The following is an 18,452-nucleotide window of genomic DNA, read 5'->3' as shown; positions in this document are numbered from 1 at the left end:
TATCTGGTTCTTTTTCAGATCTACCTGTTTTTCTCCTCATATCCTATTGTCTTAATAATATTCCTTTTTTGCATCTCTTTAAATATGTATGTTTATTTTAAAGCCTCTTTCCAATGATCATGTCTATGATTCTTCCATCTATTATTGCATGTGTAATTTCTCATTGGGTTTCCTCGTATTATAATTTTTCACTATGACTCATCTTCAACAGGAGTTATTTTCTGCAAAAGTACCAAATGTATCCTAGTTGTAAAAGTGATTAACTAAATCTCTGAGACAGCAAGGTTTTTTTTTTTAAATGGATTTTATTCAGTGGTGTGTTGATAAATATTTAACAGCTGGCTACCTGGGGAGAAAGCCCTGGTTTGTAGTGTTTATCCATTTTCATGGTGGAAATATTTCATAGGGCTGATTTCAGGCTACTAACATGATGTCACTAAACCTGTGGCATTGCAAAATGATGTGCTGTATCACTGTTATATAGTATTTCCCCCATAGTGATACAGTAGACACAAATGACTTCAAAAACATAGGTAATATTTATTAATTAGGAAATGATGTTTTGAGTATTACTTTTGTTTGTACTATACTTAATTATAAGTTTATGTAATTTAATCTTTATAATGGCTGTGTTTCTACTGTCATAAGCAAGCTGGCTGCAGCATTCCACTGGAATTGCAGGAACAAATTCTTACACTTCAAGATGTTCAAGACTGTAGATTGAGGTGACAGACTGAGGTGTAGATTGAGGTTCAAGATGGCAAATTGAGCTGACACGGGAGGCCTTTCTTCTACTTCTCACTGTCCCAGTTTTCCCATAGAAGGATTAATTTTTTTTTAATAATGTAGCTGGGCTAAAAAAACAAGAAAGTTTTAATTTCCAAGTTCCACAAATGAAAAAGGAATCAGAGTAGTGCATGAATGTTGAAAGTATATATTGTGTAATGGTAACCAGACCTGATTTGTACCTTATGAAGATTTTATGCCTCCAAGGGGTTAGGAGTTGAGGCCACAGGCTTCACAGTTTTCACAGAACTAGAGCTCAGCTCTTGGCATAATGGTGAGAACCAGGAAAGGGCACCTCAACTACCCATCAGACTGAGGATGCAGCTTGGAAGCATGTGGGCTCTAAATGGAAGCAGTCAACTCCAAGAAATTGGGAGTCCTTCCCCTATGCTGTGCTCAAATGAGGTCCCTGCATTCTTACTCCAGTTGGAACCATGAAAGACCTTAACTGAGAAACAAGTGAATCAGTGAACCCTGTTAGGTCTTTGCAGAGATGAGAAAATCACCACAGGAAGACACTTTTACAACTAGGATACATTTGGTACTTCTGCAGAAGATAACTCCTGTTGAAGATGAGTCATAGTGAAAAATTATAATACATACAAGGAAATCTAATGAGAAATTACACATGCAATAATAGATGGAAGAATCATAGACATGAGCAGTGGAAAGAGGCTTTAAAATAAACATACATATTTAAAGAGATGCAGAAAGGGAATATTATTAAGACAATAGGATATGAGGAGAAAAACAAACAGGTCAATTTGAAAAAGAACCAAATAGTATTTTCTAGAAACAAAAATTACTATCCATGAAATAAAAACTCAACAGGTATCTCACGTTTGAAATAGAAACTCAAACGTGACCCAGTCGACGTTTTCACAAAGTACGTCAAATACAGCTGAAGAGCGAATTAGTGAATTGGAGATAGGCCTGAGAAGATCCCCAGGATATAGTACTTTGATTAGATTGTGTTATGTCTGATTAACTTTGGTAGCAGGTTTAAACTTTACTCAAAAATTTAAAAACATAATTATAGCCTGATATTTGATGACTTAGGGAAATGATGCATCTCTTAATATGTTATGAAGGTGATACTTTGGATAATTGGGTGTTATTGGACTTTGTAAACATTAATAGAACAGCACATAGAACAGAGTCTGGCACATTATAGATACTCAATATTTGTTGAATGAGTGGAATGAATGAATGAAATGTAAGAATAAAATCATAGCTACAACCTGTTTCAGAATTGGGCAGAGGCTGCTCAGATTCACATACCTGATACTAAACTCCTATTTTTCATTTTAATTTATGGATATTTATTTTAGAGGCAAACCCAATAATCTAGCAAAATATCGCTATTCATATGTTTTGCCTAAGAAATATTGGCTTCAGAATAACTACAGATGCACATGTATAAATGAGGTAGTTTTTATATATATTATCTCTACATATAATTACATATCTATATATCAAATTATATCTCTAGCTAAATTAGTTTTTATTTTCCTCCATGGTTCTGGGTGAATTGAACAAAGGTTGTATTGTGCTAAGTTTACATTCAAAGGCAGCTTGCACATTTTAGACTTGTCAGTATTAAGCATGTGGTGAGGTTTTAAAATGTAGATCTATTTATAAGAGAATTATAGCAGTTACTATAAAGGATATTATTAGAAAGCAGTTAAGAGCTATTAATAAATGAATTTTACTTATTTTGCTTAAAACAAAAAATGAACACAACCCAAATGACAGTTTTAGTTAGTAATTTAAAATTATTCTTAAATTCTGGCCGGGCGCGGTGGCTCAAGCCTGTAATCCCAGCACTTTGGGAGGCCGAGACAGGCGGATCATGAGGTCAGGAGATCGAGACCATCCTGACTAACACGGTGAAACCCCGTCTCTACTAAAAATACAAAAACTAGCTGGGCGAGGTGGCGGGTGCCTGTAGTCTCAGCTACTCGGGAGGCTGAGGCAGGAGAATGGCGTAAACCCGGGAGGCGGAGCTTGCGGTGAGCTGAGATCCGGCCACTGCACTCCAGTCCGGGCGACAGAGCAAGACTCCGCCTCAAAAAAAAAAAAAAAAAAAAAAATTATTCTTAAATTCTAACTTTTTTTATCATTGATTTCGTAAGTGTTGTAGTAGGTGAACTTTGTTGGTGATAAACTGGTGATTCGATTCTCTGCACTTGCTCTTTTCCCTGAGCAGGTGCGGGCATTCTATGTGAACGTGCTGAATGAGGAACAGAGGAAACGTCTGTGTGAGAACATTGCAGGCCACCTGAAAGATGCACAACTTTTCATCCAAAGGAAAGCGGTGAGTCTTTGTGAGCTGAAGGGTGCCCTCCGCTGGCTTGGGAAGACAGTGCAGCTGTGTGGGAGAACCCTAAAAAGAAAGTGCCATTTCTATTGTGCTTGACTTAGGAGGACTTAAAAAAAAAAAAAATACCAGTAATCCCCAACCAACTTCTGATTATTTTCTTTCCGTGTTTTATCTGGTCTGGCATATCCATTGGTCCTTTGCTGTTTGTCCAATGTGTACTAATTTAGTTGTGTTCAGAGTGAATTTTATCCTGTGCTGTTTAATTCGGCTGCAGCCAAGTTCTGTGCAAGACAGTAAATCAAAATGTGAGTCCTGCTGCAATTCTACTTAAACTTTGGATGATAATAAATATATCAGCTGGTGTGATGGCATGTACCTGTAGTCCTAACTACTTGGGAGCTTGAGGTGGGAGGATCGCTTAAGCCCAGGAGTACAGGGCCAGCCTGGACAACATAGGGAGACCCTGTCTCTAAAATCAGTCAATCAGTCAATCTGTCTGTCTGTCTGTCTTTTTTGCATTTTTATGGTTTGAAACCTGCCTAAAGGCTTAATGTCGTGATACCTTGATTCTCCTTCAGATGCAAACTAGAAATTTGCATGATTTCTGGAATAAGAACTGCAGTGCTTCCAAAAGGCAGGCTAGACTTTCGTGCTAAGGTGCTGGGGTATTTCTGATGGTCGCTCATTGAGCTGCATGAAGACCTGTCACTTCTGATTTTCTGGCCTGTCCCAGAGCTAAGCTTTTTGCAAATCTAGAAATCCCCCTTTTCCCTTGGCCCCTAGTTGCTTCTTCTCTGTTCCTAGGGGCAGCTGGGCTAAGCAGCTGTCTGGGCTGTGTCCAAGGGCCTGGGTTCAAGTATCAGCAGAGAGCCTGACGGGTGCTCTGTGCAGTAGGCAGGGCAGGACTTATCTTCTTTTACTGGAGAGAATGTATAAGACAGCTTGCAAGTAGCAGAACCGAGCTGGAACCCTTGGCATTCTCCTTTCACATATGCTGAAACTGTAAGGCTTTTATGGGTTCCCAGTGCCATGGCTCCTCTTGCTGTCTGCTGGGGAATTCCTGCCTGAAGTATGTGGAGTTGTGCTGCCATGTACCAGTGTTCTTGTATCCTTCACATTAACTTTAGGCTGTGTCTGGGCCCATTTCTCAATGTAAATTGCTGTAACTTATTAAGCGCTTACTCTGAGGTCAGCTGTTTCCATGCAGTAAATGCAGCTCACCTCTCGGTATTTTTCTCATAGCATCCTGTGAGGTAGGTTGTGTGGGGTTTTTTTTTTTTTTTTTTTTTTTTAAAGATGAAGTCTTGTTCTGTCACCCAGGCTGGAGTGCAGTGGCATGATCTCGGCTCACTGCAACCTCTGCCTCCTGGGTTCAAGAGATTTTCCTGCCTCAGCCTCCCCAGTAGCTTGGACTACAGGCATGCCCCACCATGCCCGACTAATTTTTGTGTTTTTAGTAGAGATGGAGTTTTGCCATGTTAGCCAGACTGGTCTTGAACTCCTGACCTCAGGTGATCCGTCCACCTCGGCCTCCCAAAGTGCTGGGATTACAGGCGTGAGCCACTGCGCCTGGCCTAGGTTGTATGCGTTTTTTTTCCCCAACAATAAGCAATTCTCTAATTCTTTGACAGCAACTTTGTGTCCTATAACTCAATTCAATTCTAACAGTAACTCCTGGAGCTAGAGTCAGAACCCAAAGATTTAGGGTTCAGTTCCTACTTTAGATGACAAATGAGGTACCCTGGTTATGCACACTTCTGCAGATTCTGACTGCAAATTAGGGGTTTGCATGCCCTTTCCTCAGGTTTGATAATTTGCTGGAAAGACTCATAAAATTCAGGAAAATGATTTACTTATGTTTACCGATTTATTATAAAGAATATAACTCAGGGATAGCCAAATGGAAGAGGGGCATGGGGGAAGGCCTCGGAGTTTCTGTGCCTCCCTGGGTGGACCGCCCTTCCAGCTCCTGGAGTGTGCACCAATCCAGACGCTCGCTGACCTTGCCAGTTGCAGGTTTTTCTGGAGGTTTTATGACATAGGCATGATTGATGAAATTATTGGCTATGGGTGATTGAACACAATCTCCAGCCCCTCTCCCCTCCCTGGAGGTTTGGGGGTGGGGCTGGAAGTTCTAACCTTCTGATTGCATGCTTGTTCTTCCTGGTGCCAACCTCCATCAGGAAGCTATCTAGGCCCCCATGGATCATCTTAGTAGTATATAAAAGACAGTAAATTTGAAGGATTTTAGATCTGTGTCGGGAATAGGGGACAAAGACCAAATAGTATTTTTTTATACCGATTAGGTGTCATTTTCTTGAACATTTTGGCAGAGGGACATAAGCTCAGATAAGTTAAGTGACCTGTCCGAGGTTGCTCAGCCAGTATATATGTCAGAGTGTTCACTGGACCTGCGTCTTAACTCTGAGGCTGGCATTATTAAACACCTGTAGTACTGCCTCCTGCTGAAACATCTTTCCTCCCCTGTAGAGTAAACACTGGGAAACCACAGTCACTGGGGAGTGATATAGTAGGGAGTTAGAGTAATGCTTGCATTTATTTTCTTTTGGCCTTAGGTCAAGAACTTCACTGAGGTCCACCCTGACTATGGGTCCCGCATCCAGACTCTTCTGGACAAGTACAATGCTGAGAAGCCTAAGGTAAGCTGAGAGCAGCCTGGCCACGCAGAGGCCGTGTGTGCTAGGTTGGAATAGGCGCGGCTTAGTTACCACTCAGCATTACAGTCTGCAGGGGCCGTTACCTGCCAGTGTTAGATTTCTTAAGCAGCTGTGCAGAAATTCATTTGAGAAATAAAAGAACTCACCAGCAAAACACATACTCTTCATTTTAGCCCTGGGCAATTTAAGACAGTTAAAGTGAATGAATTTTGAATTATTATTTTAATTTGCATACATATTAAAACTAAGTAAATATCACGTTGCTTCCTATGACGTGATTAACCTGCCCATCTTGTTCTCTTAAAACAGAATGCGATTCACACCTTTGTGCAGTCCGAGTCTCACTTGGCTGCAAGGGAGAAGGCAAATCTGTGAGGCCGGGGCCCCGCGCCTGTGCAGCAAAGCTTAGCGTTCACCTATGTAATCCGCTCATCACTGGATGAAGATTCTCCGGTGCTAGATGCGCAAATGCAAGCTAGTGGCTTCAAAATAGAGAATCCCGCTTTCCATAGCAGATCGTGTAACAATTTTAATGCTCTTTCCCCAGGGGAAAATGAAGGTTAGGATTTAACAGTCATTTAAAAAAAAATTTGTTTTGACAGTTGGTTGGATTATTCATTTAAAATGATTAGAAGGAAAGTTTCTAGCTAGAAATACGATTTTATTTGATAAAATTTGTTGAAATTATGTATGTTTACATATCACCTCATGGCCTATTATATTAAAATATGGCTATAATTATATAAAAAGGAAAGATAAAGATGATCCACTCAGAAGTTTTTATTTTTCTAAGGTTCTCATAGGAAAAGCACATTTAATACACCAGTGTCGTCAGAAAATAACTTGAGCACCATCATGGTTTAATGTTTATTCCTGATTATAATTGATCAAATTCATTTTTTTCACTTGGAATTACATTAATGTTAATTTGCACTGATTTCGCAACAGATCAATTTGTAATTGCTTACATTTTTACAATAAATAATCCATATATAAGAATAGAGATGGTATTTGATTTCTTTCGACTCCATGTATAACTGTAAACTGCCACCAGACTCTTAATTTGAACATCATCATTTTCAGATATTTACCCTTAAAAATGGAAATGCCAGTATCTCAAGGACACTATGTTATTTGTTTAAATCTATAGCCTTTGGACAGCCTTCTGAGCCACTGATAAAATAGCAAATGCCCTAACTTTGAAAATTACTTAAATCTCTTGTCCATTCGCTCACTTACCTATGATTGAGTTTTTAAAATATGGGCTCAGAACCACTAGTTACTTTCCTCTTCCTTCTTTTTAAAACCCATATTTGCCTATCATGGTTGAAAATCACATGGAAGACTTTAAAGATGAGTTCTGAATACTAAATAAAAATTTGTTTTCCTTGAAAATCTTTATTCCGTTCATATTCAAAACCAGTTTGTGCTGGGTGTGGTGGCTCATGCCTGTAATCCCAGCACTTTGGGAAGCCAAGGCAGAAGGATCACTTGAACTCAGGAGTTTGAGACCAGCCTGGGCAACATGGCAAAGCCCTGTCTGTACAAAAAATACAAAAATTAGCCGAGTGTGGTAGCTCATGCCTGTAGTTCCAGCTACTAGGGAGGCTGAGGCGGGAGGATCTCTTGAGCCCAGGAGGTTGAGCCTGCAGTGAGCCATGATTGCACCACTGCACTCCAGCCTGGGCAACAGAGTGAGACCTTGTCTCAAAACAACAACAAAAACAACTAAAAACAAAACAAAACACCAAACCAGTTTGTACTTTCAGGAGTTCCTAAGTTACAGGCTTCAGGAAACCATTAGACCACTAACAGACAGATACAAACTCATTCTTGGTCTTTTAGCGCAGATTTCTTTACTCCTCTGTCAAACCCTCCTGCCTGAATTCCCCCTGTATTTGAGTATGCTTTGAGACTGTTATATTTGTAGACATAGAAAAATAGATTTATTGGGTTGGGTGCAGCGGCTCATGCCTGTAAACCCAGCACTTTGGGAGGCCAAGGTGGGTGGATCACCTGAGGTCAGGAGTTTGAGATCAGCCTGGCCGATGTGGTGGAACCCCATTTCTACTAAAAATACAAAAATTAGCTGCGTGTGGTGGTGTGCACCTGTAATCCCAGCTACTCGTGAGGCTGAGGCGGGAGAATCGCTTGAACCCGGGAGACGAAGGTTGCAGTCAGCCAAGATTGTGCCACTGCGCTTTTTATTTGGAAAGGTGAGAACTTCTGGAGATGGTAGATGGTTGGTGGTGATGGTTGCACAACAGTGTGAATGTATTTAATGCTACCGAACTGTACACCTACAAATGGCTAAATGGTAAGTTTTGTGTATATTTTACCACACAAAAAATATCCAGCGGTCCATTCTTAGTCCTTGTCTTACATGGCCTCTCAGCAGTGTTTGACACAGTTGGTCATTCACACTGCCTTCTTCATTATTTATTTATTTTAGAGATGGCGTATCATTATGTTGCCCAGGCTGGCCTCAGCCTCCCGAGTAACTCGGACTACAGGCACACGTCACCATGCCCAGCTCTCCTTCTCCTCCTCCCTTTCTCCTCCTCCTCATTCTTCTTCCTCCTCATCCTCTCTCTTCTTGTCCTTCTTGCCCTCATCATCCTCCTTTTTTTCTTTTCTTTCTTCTTCCTTTTTTAAAATAAGAGCTTTATTGAGATATAATTCACATACCATAAAAACCACCCATTTAAAGCGTACGGGTAAATTTTTTTGTATATTCACAGAATTGTGCAGCTAGCACCACAATCAATTTTAGAGCATTTTCATCACCCCAATTAGCAGCCACTCTACATTTCTTTCTTAACCTTGCCCCCAGCCCTCGGCCATCATGAATCTAAGATTTGCCTGCTCTGCACGTTTCACTTAAATGGAATCATACAATATGTGGTCTTTTGTGACTGGCTTCTTTCACTTAGCATAATATTTTCAAGATTCTTACACATTGTAGCATCTATGAGTGCTTCATCTTTTAAATTGCCAAATAATATTCCACTGTATGAATTTACTATGTTTTCTTTATCCATTTATCATTTGATGGACATTTGGGCTGTTTCTACTTTTTGGCTATTATGAATAGTGCTGGTATGAACATTTATGTACATATTTTTGTGTGGACATAACATTTTCATTTCTTGCATCCTCATCTTAAAAGGTGTTTTTCGGGCCGGCTGCGGTGGCTTCTACCTGTAATCCCAGCACTTTGGGAGGCTGAGGCAGGTGGATCATGAGGTCAGGAGTTCGAGAGCAGCCTGGCCACTATGGTGAAACCCCGTCTGTAATAAAAATACAAAAAAAATTAGATGGGCATGGTGGCAGGTGCCTGTAATCCCAGCCACTTGGAGGCTGAGGCAGGAAAATTGCTTGAACCCGGGAGGCAGAGGTTGTAGTGAGCTGAAATTGCGCCACTGCACTCCAGCCTGGGTGACACAGTGCAACTCCGTCTCAAAAAAAAAAGGTGTTTTTCACCTATACTCTGCCACACCACTATCTAAAAATGTAAATATTAGACTCCCAATATTTAAAAATCTTTTCTTTTGTTATGTCAAGCACCCTTGACATAAGTAACTCCATCTTAGAAAGAGACTCCATCTTATATTTCACAGGGCACTTGGCCAACAGGGACAAGATGTTTGCTTAATAAATAAAGACTGCATCCAACCAGATGAGGACATCCACAAGCACACTTTTCCACTATCAGTCCTCACCAGAGGACTGTGGCTATAAAAAGAAACAGGACTTGTGCAGCTCGAAGTGGCCATCTTAACTAACACCATCTTGCTGTTAATGGTGATAATCACCTGGCATCTGCCACTGAAGGCTCTTGGACTGCCTGGCCCAGACCAGGAGATTCTTTTTGCCTTAGTCACTTTCCCTGAACTGATTCATTAACCCTTTTTCCCTATCCTTCTTCTTTCGATGTTAAATATTACTTTGTTGTGGAATGTTTAATCTATAACATTTACATTTTAAGTGTACTATTATGTATGGTCTGCCGTATTGACTGACTTGTGGAGTGGCTTGAGCCTGTGTGCCTGCAGCTCTGACTACCGAGTGAATGGGAAGCACTGAGGCAAACTGCCTCCTTGGGAACTCCATGACGCTCCTGGCTTTTGTGATTGAGATTACTTTAATGAAAGTCAGACATTGTGGAATGACACAAATGTGCATGGACCTGGTCATCTCTGACCTCATGCTGCTTGTGAGACTTGTTCTTCTAAAAGGAGGACTCGGTCTGGGCTTTTAGAAACACTGTGAAGGATTGCCTAGTTTGTTTCATATTAAATTGTCAGAATTTTGGTTTAAAAACACATTAATTCGACCAGGCATGGTGGTTCATGCCTGTATGCCCAGCACTTTGGGAGGCTGAGGCGGGGAGATCATTTGAAGTCAGAGGTATGAGACCAGCATGACCAACATGTTGAAACCCCATCTTTAGTAAAAATACAAAAAATTAGCTAGACGTGGTGGTGCACACCTGCAGTCCTAGCTACTTGGGAGACTGAGGTAGGAGAATTGCTTGAACTTGGGAGGCGGAGGTTGTAGCGAGCCAAGAGTGTGCCACTGCATACCAGCCTGGGCAACAGGGTGAGACTCAATCACGAAAAAGAAAAACAAAACCAATCACATTAATTTTTTCTTTCCTGGATAAAGGGCATCACTCTGATTTGTGATCTGTGCTAAAGAAGTGTTTTAAGAACTTCTTAGCACTCACTTTTCTGGGAGAAAAGCCACAAGCAAGCTACTTGGGCCATTTCATTGCCTGTTAGTTGATGGCATTACCAAAGCGCAAAGGGCCAGATTCTACTTTAAACTCTCTGGTAAGCCAAACTGAAGGCCTTAACTTTTTTTTTTTTTTTTTTAATTAGCTCTTTTAAAGATGTGAAGGGTTAGTTAGTGGAAGTCAACTAAAAAAGTTCTGTATAATTTTTTTTTTTTTTTGAGGTAGATTCTCACTCTCCTGCCCAGGTTGGAGTGCAGTGGTATGATCTTGGCTCACTGCAACCTCCGCCTCTGTAATTGCTTGAATCAAGTTCAAGTGATTCTTGTTTCTCAGGCCCTGAGTAGCTGGGATTACAGATACACCCCAACGTGTCCAGCTAATTTTTGTATTTTTAGTAGTGACAGAGTTTCACCATGTTGGCCAGGCTGACCTCGAATTGCTGACCTCAAGTGATCTGCCCGCCTTCACCTTTCAAAGTACTGGGATTACAGGTGTGAGCCACTGCACCTGGCCAGCTCTGTATAATTTTGAAACTCTGATAAAGGTAAACAATCCCATATTAATATATGGAAAGTTTGCTATGGAAAGCTCTATTGCAGATCCTTTTAACAAAGGAAGTACTTATTCCCTCATTTGACTATTTGATAAGCGAATTTTGCATTATCCATTGCTTTAATTTTTTTGTTGTTTTGCTTTGGTATTGTTTGCTCAAAGTGTAGCAGTGTATTTATTAATTTATTTGAGACAGCATCTCACTCTGTCACTCAGACTTGAGTGCAGTGGTGCAATCACAGCTTACTGCAGCCTCAATCTCCTGGGCTCAAGCTATCCTCCCGCCTCAGCCTCCCTGGGACTATAGGTGCACACCCCCACGCCCAGCCAATTTTTGTAATTTTTGTAGAGATGGGGTTTCGTCATGTTGGCCAGCCTGGTCTCGAACTCTTAAGCTCAAGCGATCTGCCTGTCTTTGCCTCCCAAAGTTCTGGGATTACAGGTGTATGCCATGGTGCTAGGCTAAGTGTAGCATTTTAAACAGTCCCTTGTATTTTCTGTCCTTCAATGAATTGTATTATGGAGCTATATGTTTAACTAAAACTCTTACTTTAAAGAGTGTGGTGAAGTGGACAGTGATCCCCCAAAAGATATATCCATGTTCTAATCCCTGGAACCTGTGAGTGTGACTCATTTGGAAAAAGGATTTTTGCGATGTCATAAGTTACAGATCAAGAGGAGGCTGGGCGTGGTGGCTCACGCTTGTAACCCCAGCACTTTGGGAGGCCTGGGCAGGCGAATCACCTGAGGTCAGCAGTTCGAGATCTGCCTGGCCAACGTGGTGAAACCCCGTCTGTACTAAAAAATACAAAAAATTAGCTGGGCATGGTGGTGTGTGCCTATAGCTCCAGGTAGTTAGGAGGCTGAGGCAGGAGAATCGCTTGAACCCGGGAGGCAGAGGATGCAGTGAGCCAAGATTGCACCACTGCACTCCAGCCTGGGTGACAAGAGCGAAACTTTGTCTCAAAAAAAAAAAAAAAAAAAAAACAAGAGGAAGTTATCCTAATCACTCAGGTGAGGCCTAAATCAAATAATAAGTGTCCTTCTAAGAGACCAAAGGGTAGAAGAAGGAGCAGGTTATGGGAAGACTGAGGCAGAGATTGGAGTTTTGCAGCCACAAGTCACGAAATGCGTGGAGTCACCAGAAGCAGGAAGAAAAAGGGAAGGATTCTTTTCTCTTTTCTTTTTCTTTTTGGAAGGATTCTTTCTTAGAGCCTATGGCTTCCTTGATTTCAGACTTGTAGCCTCCAGAACGGCGAGAGAAGACATTTCTGTTGTTTTAAGCCATCAATTTTGGTAATTTTTCACAGGCAGCCCTAGAAAGCTAATACAAAGAGGATGCTAGTTTAATGGTTTCCTAAAATGAAACTTTCTTGAATAGCAAGAAGGATGAATGTTTTCGTTCTCTGAACTGCTTGGTGCCCAGGGGGTGGGAGGGAAAGCATCCACATCTCCTAGACAGTGTGTTTCTCTGCAGTCCTGCCCACTTCTGCCTGTTTACCCTACCCTAGTCCCTGCTATGCCTCTGAGCTGCTTGGCTCTGCTTTATTGTCACTGCCAAGCTCTTGCCTGAAAACTCCCCATTCCCCTCCTGTTAGCTAATTTCTCTTCTCCTGGACAGTCTTTCCTTTCATCCTGACTGGTCCATTAACATGGTACTTACCTCTTCAGATGGCCAGGACATGGGTCCCACATTCAAAATGTAAAGGCATTCTGGATGCTTTAACAGCAACCATCAGTAGTGCAAGAACAAAGTTGAATGACAGCTGACAACCTGTATGTCCAGAAGGCAGTAGAAAGTGACCAAATCCTCTGTCCAAAGGTGCAACTTCAATTTAGCTCCAGGAAATTAACACCACAAGAGACTGAGAAACTAGTGTTGCCAGATATGATTTTAAAAGAGAAGCTAGAAATCTGGATTTTTAGGTGAATCTTTCGATTTCTAAATAAGGCAATGAAGTCACAGTAAGAAATAAAAGAAAAGCTCAAAAAAACAGACAATGCTATGTGCACCAAACAAAAATGCATCTGTAGGCTATGCGTGCCAATGAACTCCATTTTGTGATGGGAACCTCTGTCTTACGATATTAAAGGTGGAGGGTAAGATTACCCCATATATTTCTTACATCTTTTTGGGCTCTTTAAAAATCTCCAGCCTGCTGGGTGTGGTGTGGATTTGGCAAAGGTTCATAGTAATCCACGTACTTGGGAGGTTGAGATGGGAGGATCACCTGAGCCCGGGAGTTTGAGGCCAGCTTGGGCAACAAGCAAGAACCCATCTCCAAAAATAAAAGATAAATCTCCAAACACAACTGCTAGGAAATGGAAGCATCACCAAAGGTTTTACAGGTTGTCAGTGTTTTGCTGAGCCTACCATGCTGAATTGAATGATACACAGACAGTTGAACATGTTAAATACTTTATTCATATTGTTTACAAACTATATCCACCTGGAAAACACATGAATCCAAAAACAGATTATTTTACAGTAATTCACATTTTTTAAAACAGGTTACTTTGAAGTTCAACTTTAAGTACGGAGGTCTGCAGCCTGTACAGCAGTTCAGTGCCTCACCAATTGATTCCTGCTCTGGTGAAATAGAAGTCCTAGGGGCAGTCCACCTAGCTGTAAGCCACTAATAACTTACATTCCAGTGATGGATGAGAAAATGTCAGTGCAGACTTTAACCCATGAACATTTATTGGTGTAAATTCACTGTCACTATTTTTGTCAAGGGAGTATGTGTTTCAGCATTTGAATACACACCAGGTAGGAAGACAAAACAAAGACTCGCAATTGAATTGACCGTTACAGAGTTGTTAGGACATTTCCGGTTTTATAAATGTTTAACATCTGGACCAGAGATGGAATCAATGAATTATGATTTTATTGTGTTGACAGCTTGAATCATAGAAACAGCAGTGATTTGGTAATTGATGCCAGTGTCTGTTGACTAACTGCATATCAGATGTCAGCCATCAGTTAGAAGGGGTAATAAACTCAGCAACAATTAATAATGTGGTTAATGTTAAGTGTTTAAGTCCAGAAAGATGTCTGTGGAAGTTTTGCTGAGTGGTCAAAAAGATGCTCTGGTTAAGAAACTTACTATGAACTTATGCTAAATCCAATTATGTCCCAGTTCGATGGCTCAGCTCTTTCACTAATTAAGATACTTTTCTGCCCAGGTGCCGTGGCTCACACGTGTAATCACAGTACTTTGGGAGGCCGAGGTGGGAGGATCGCTTGAGCCTAGGAGTTCAAGACCAGCCCCAGGCAACATAGCGAGAACCCGTCTCAAAAAAAAAAAAAAAAAAAGGATACTTTTCTATGGATTTTTGACTTTAATAATTTAAAATCTGAAGTATGTATGTCTTATATCTCACCCTCTCCTACCATAACCTGCAAACTAATCATGCTTTCCCCCACCTTTGGTGAGCTGCCACAGTTATTTGAACACTTTTGAACCTTTGGGATGGGAGTATCGGATGTGTCTCTAATGGCAGAATTGAATAGTTTTTCTCTGATCAGCACCAATGGCATGGGCTGTTGTCATTCCACAACTCTAGGATAATAACGTTTGATCAAGGCACCACAAAAGATCATCCCCTCATCCCCTTACGGAGAAGAAAGGATTTCCTAAGAGTCGCTGCTGTCACCCCCCATAGACAACAACTGTGAATCCAAATGTAAGCTGAGATGTGGAGAAATTTTATCAGCATGTTTGCAGGTTAAAAAAAAGAGAGAGAGAAGAAAATGAAGGCTTTCCAATGTCTGTTGCAATCTGATTGTTTTAAAAGACAGAAATCCATAAAATGAGCTTGATGCCTGGAGCAGATCATAGCTTATCTTCTTGCCACCCATGTGCATTTTTTCCAAATTTGTACACTAACCTTCGGTCGACCCGCTCCAGAATTCCTGTTTTATAGTAGTATCTGAAAAAGCAAGCAGAAGAGAAATTCTGGGAGAGCTTGCACCCTAGGAAAACAACAGAACACAAACACTGTCTCCTCATTCCTCTCAGGTGACAAGGCTGGTCTTTGGTTACCCTGGTATTTTCACGCCCCGTTATCAACTTACACTTAAACCTTTCACAGACATCTTGAAGACTGAAACTCACCATTCTCAGTTCAAAATGTGTGTTTTTTGTGTGTGTGTGGGTGTGTGAGATGGCCTGGATTCAGAGTGATCCCTGGGGAATACTGCCAAGCATGCTAAGGACGGCGTGTCAAGTTACAAACCATAATCCTACCTGTAACTAACAACCAAAGTTTTGTCTCATGACCTTTCCATTATCAAGTAAAAAACCTGCGAAAACAGTGTAATTTTCTACAGCCAGCGATTTTATATAACTCTTCTTGAAGGCTCATGGTATTTTATGCTATTAACTTACCTCAGGGCTCTGCTCAACTTTTCGTATGTCATTCTGTCATTTTTCTTCCTTTGTCCCCACATCTTTGCCAGGGCTTCTGATTTAACCACCCGAAAAATTCCTTGTTCCCTATCTTCCCATTCCAGAATGCCACAGTTTTCTTCAGGAGATAGAAGCAGGTCTCGTACAAATTCCCATAGATGAGAACTTTGGAGGCCTTTGAAAAGGGGAAAACATTAGCTATTTACAATTGTTTTTTAAATTTATTATTATTTTTTTGAGAGAGAGTCTCACTCTGTCACCCAGGCTGGAGAGCAATGGCGTGATCTTGGCTCACTGCAACCTCTACCTCCTGGGTTCAAGTGATTCTCCTGCTTCGGCCTCCCAAGTAGTTGGAATTACAGGCACCTACCATCACGCCTGCTAATTTTTTGTATTTTTAGTAGAGATGGGGTTTTGCCATGTTGACCAGGCTGGCCTCGAACTCCTGACCTCAGGGGATGTACCCGCCTCAGCCTCCCAAAGTGCTGGGATTACAGGCGTGAGCCACCATGCCCAGCTTGTTTTTTTAATTTTAAGAGAAGAGATGTACAATTTCTCACTAGCTCATGAGAATTGCTGCTTTGTGGGAATATTTCCCATTGTTACGACTGATTGCTCTACCTGGAAACTTACTGAGCTGTGACATGTCTGTGTCTCCTATCGAAGCAACTGTGAAACACACATTCAGAGACATCCAGTTTACACTGACTGGCAACACTATGACTCACAGATGTTCTATGGAACTACAGTTTAATTTTTATGGAATGAATGAAATGACCGTCAGATGATCTTTTCATTCTTTTTTCTGACAGGCAGCATGGTTGTATGATTCCATAGCCACAACTGTCTGGGTGGACTGATCCTGAAATTTCATTTTTCATGAGAGGCTGGTATTTCTCTTATTCTATGATTGGTGGTTAAGACCAGCTCTGGAGTCCCACTGCCTGGGTCTGGGTCCTGAATTCCTCTTTGTACCTTTATAACCATAAACTCTTAGAGTTACTTTATCTATAAAATGGGATAATAAGAGTACTTGTCTCCTAGGATAGGTTAGAGGATTTAATGATTTAATACATATCAAGTGGTTAGAATCACATCCAGCATATAGCAATTGTTTTCTTCACACATGTTTGTGAAATTACAAGCTTGACACTGCTCTGGGCAGATCTCTTAGTGCTGAGGAAGCTAATAGGATTGCCAATTCCCAGTGTTTTCTTTGTTATCCTCCCCTGAGAAGAAGCCACAGTGGACCCAGGATTGGACCTGGCTCCAGATGTTAGAGCCAGAACTTGAACCCAGAGAGTTTGCATTCCAAAGCTAATGTTTACAACTATGATCATGTCTTTCATAGTAGGTGTTCAATATGAAAGACATTTAATGGTTCAATAGACATTTAATGGATAATTATTAGCTATGATTTGTTTACCATTTGCTACTGTCAGATGCTCAATCTCACCCACTCTTATGAGAAGAAATCAATCTGACTTCGATAATACATATAAAAGCAATCATTGATTTCTTTACTACCTTCCTTGGGGAGTAACTGGTCCAACTCAAATGTTAGTTTCAAAGCTTATTAAAGTAGATGACTTTGTCTTAGGAATGGTTTTAAGAAATTAGAAATGAAAACCGGCATCCTGCACTTACTTGTTCTACTATGACTGTGACCGTCTTGACTTTTGATGCCACTTGTTTTCAAGCAGTTGGAATCAGCATCTGAAATAGAATAATTTATAGCAGGGGAAAGGGATACAGAGGCCACATTCAGACCTCAAGTCATACCCAAATGAGCAAACACTAATTGAATGCCTTTGTAGTAGAAGACACCACGTTAGGCACTTTGGGGGGGATTAGTAGGTGGCAGATGTCAAGATGCTTTAAGATGTGGCTTTGAGGAGCACTTGTATTCAATCTCACCCACCCTGATGAGAATAAATAAATCTGATTTTGATCGAGGCCCATGCAGGGCCTTCCTAGGAGACCATAGGAAGCACTTGGGACTTTATAGCAAAGTGTAGAGCAAAGATCCTCAATTTAAGAAGATCTCTCTTGCTCCTGTGTGGAGAACAGACTAGAAGAGACACAAGTAGAAGCAAAGAGACTAGAGCTTATGAATGGTAGAAAGCAAAACATTAACTCCGTGCTGACTTAAATGATAACTCAGGCTGTCAGTCACAACCTGAGACACCTGGACAAGCATTGTCCCAGAGTAGCATATGAGTTTTTAAAATGGTGGCACCAGATCTGCCCCTCCAGCTCACACTCAGTCTCCACTGCTTCTCTTAGCCCCCTGCTTGCTTTGCCCCAGCCACCCTGGCTTCAGGCTCTCTGGAAATGTGCAGGCACATTCCACATCAGTGGCTTCGCAGTTGCTCTTCCACTTGTCCAGCACGCTCTTCCCTTGGATGCTTGTGCACGCCCTCATCTCAATCCTGGTTCAAAATCACCTTCCAGTGAGGCCTCCTCTGACCATCAAGTTGGGTCTGCACATTCTCCCCACTGCTCCGCATTTTACATGGAATATTCAAGCATATTCTATGGTGTATTTATTCATGAAGTTCACGGTCTGTGTACACGAGGGGGCAGGGATTTGTGTTTCCAGACATAACCCTGCAGCATCTAGCACACTACTGGGCATATAGTAGGTGCTCAGTATCATTGAGCAGCCACTGTGCTATTCTATAATAACTGTACTGCACCATACTATACTGACTATACTGTTCTATACAACATCATACTGTATTATACTAACTATACTGTTCTATACCACACTATGCTGCACTATACTAACTATACTGTTCTATACCACACTATACTGTACTATACTAACTATACTGTTCTACACCACACCATACCATACTATACTAACTATACTGTACTATGCCACACCATACCGTACTAACTATACTGTTCTATGCCACACCATACCGTACTATACTAACTATACTGTTCTATGCCACACC

General features: G+C 41.2%; 2 protein-coding genes across 5 annotated transcripts in view; one reads left to right on the top strand and one right to left on the bottom strand.

Annotated features, from left to right (window-relative positions):
- CAT (catalase) overlaps positions 1-6,786 on the top strand; it is a 35,495-nt gene extending 28,709 nt beyond the window's left edge. The window contains exons 11-13 of the mRNA XM_023185505.2: positions 2,996-3,103; positions 5,686-5,769; positions 6,097-6,786. Of these exons, the coding sequence (XP_023041273.1) occupies positions 2,996-3,103; positions 5,686-5,769; positions 6,097-6,162 (258 nt within the window). The 3' untranslated portion in view covers positions 6,163-6,786. The remainder of the gene's footprint in view (positions 1-2,995; positions 3,104-5,685; positions 5,770-6,096) is intronic.
- Positions 6,787-13,479: 6,693 nt separating this feature from the next.
- Positions 13,480-18,452, bottom strand: part of ELF5 (E74 like ETS transcription factor 5) — a 35,635-nt gene continuing 30,662 nt past the window's right edge. For all 4 annotated transcript variants that reach the window (XM_023185562.2, XM_023185560.3, XM_023185559.2 and 1 more), the window contains 3 exons: positions 17,137-17,205; positions 15,469-15,664; positions 13,480-15,010 (listed from right to left, as the gene is read on the bottom strand). In XM_023185562.2, coding sequence (XP_023041330.1) covers positions 14,914-15,010; positions 15,469-15,664; positions 17,137-17,205 — 362 coding nt within the window. In that variant the 3' untranslated portion in view covers positions 13,480-14,913. The remainder of the gene's footprint in view (positions 15,011-15,468; positions 15,665-17,136; positions 17,206-18,452) is intronic.

This window comes from Piliocolobus tephrosceles, chromosome 13, assembly GCF_002776525.5.
Source record: "Piliocolobus tephrosceles isolate RC106 chromosome 13, ASM277652v3, whole genome shotgun sequence".
NCBI classification, from domain to species: Eukaryota; Metazoa; Chordata; class Mammalia; order Primates; family Cercopithecidae; genus Piliocolobus; species Piliocolobus tephrosceles.
Note: the sequence above shows the minus strand (reverse complement) of the source record. Positions and strands in the feature narration are given on the sequence as shown.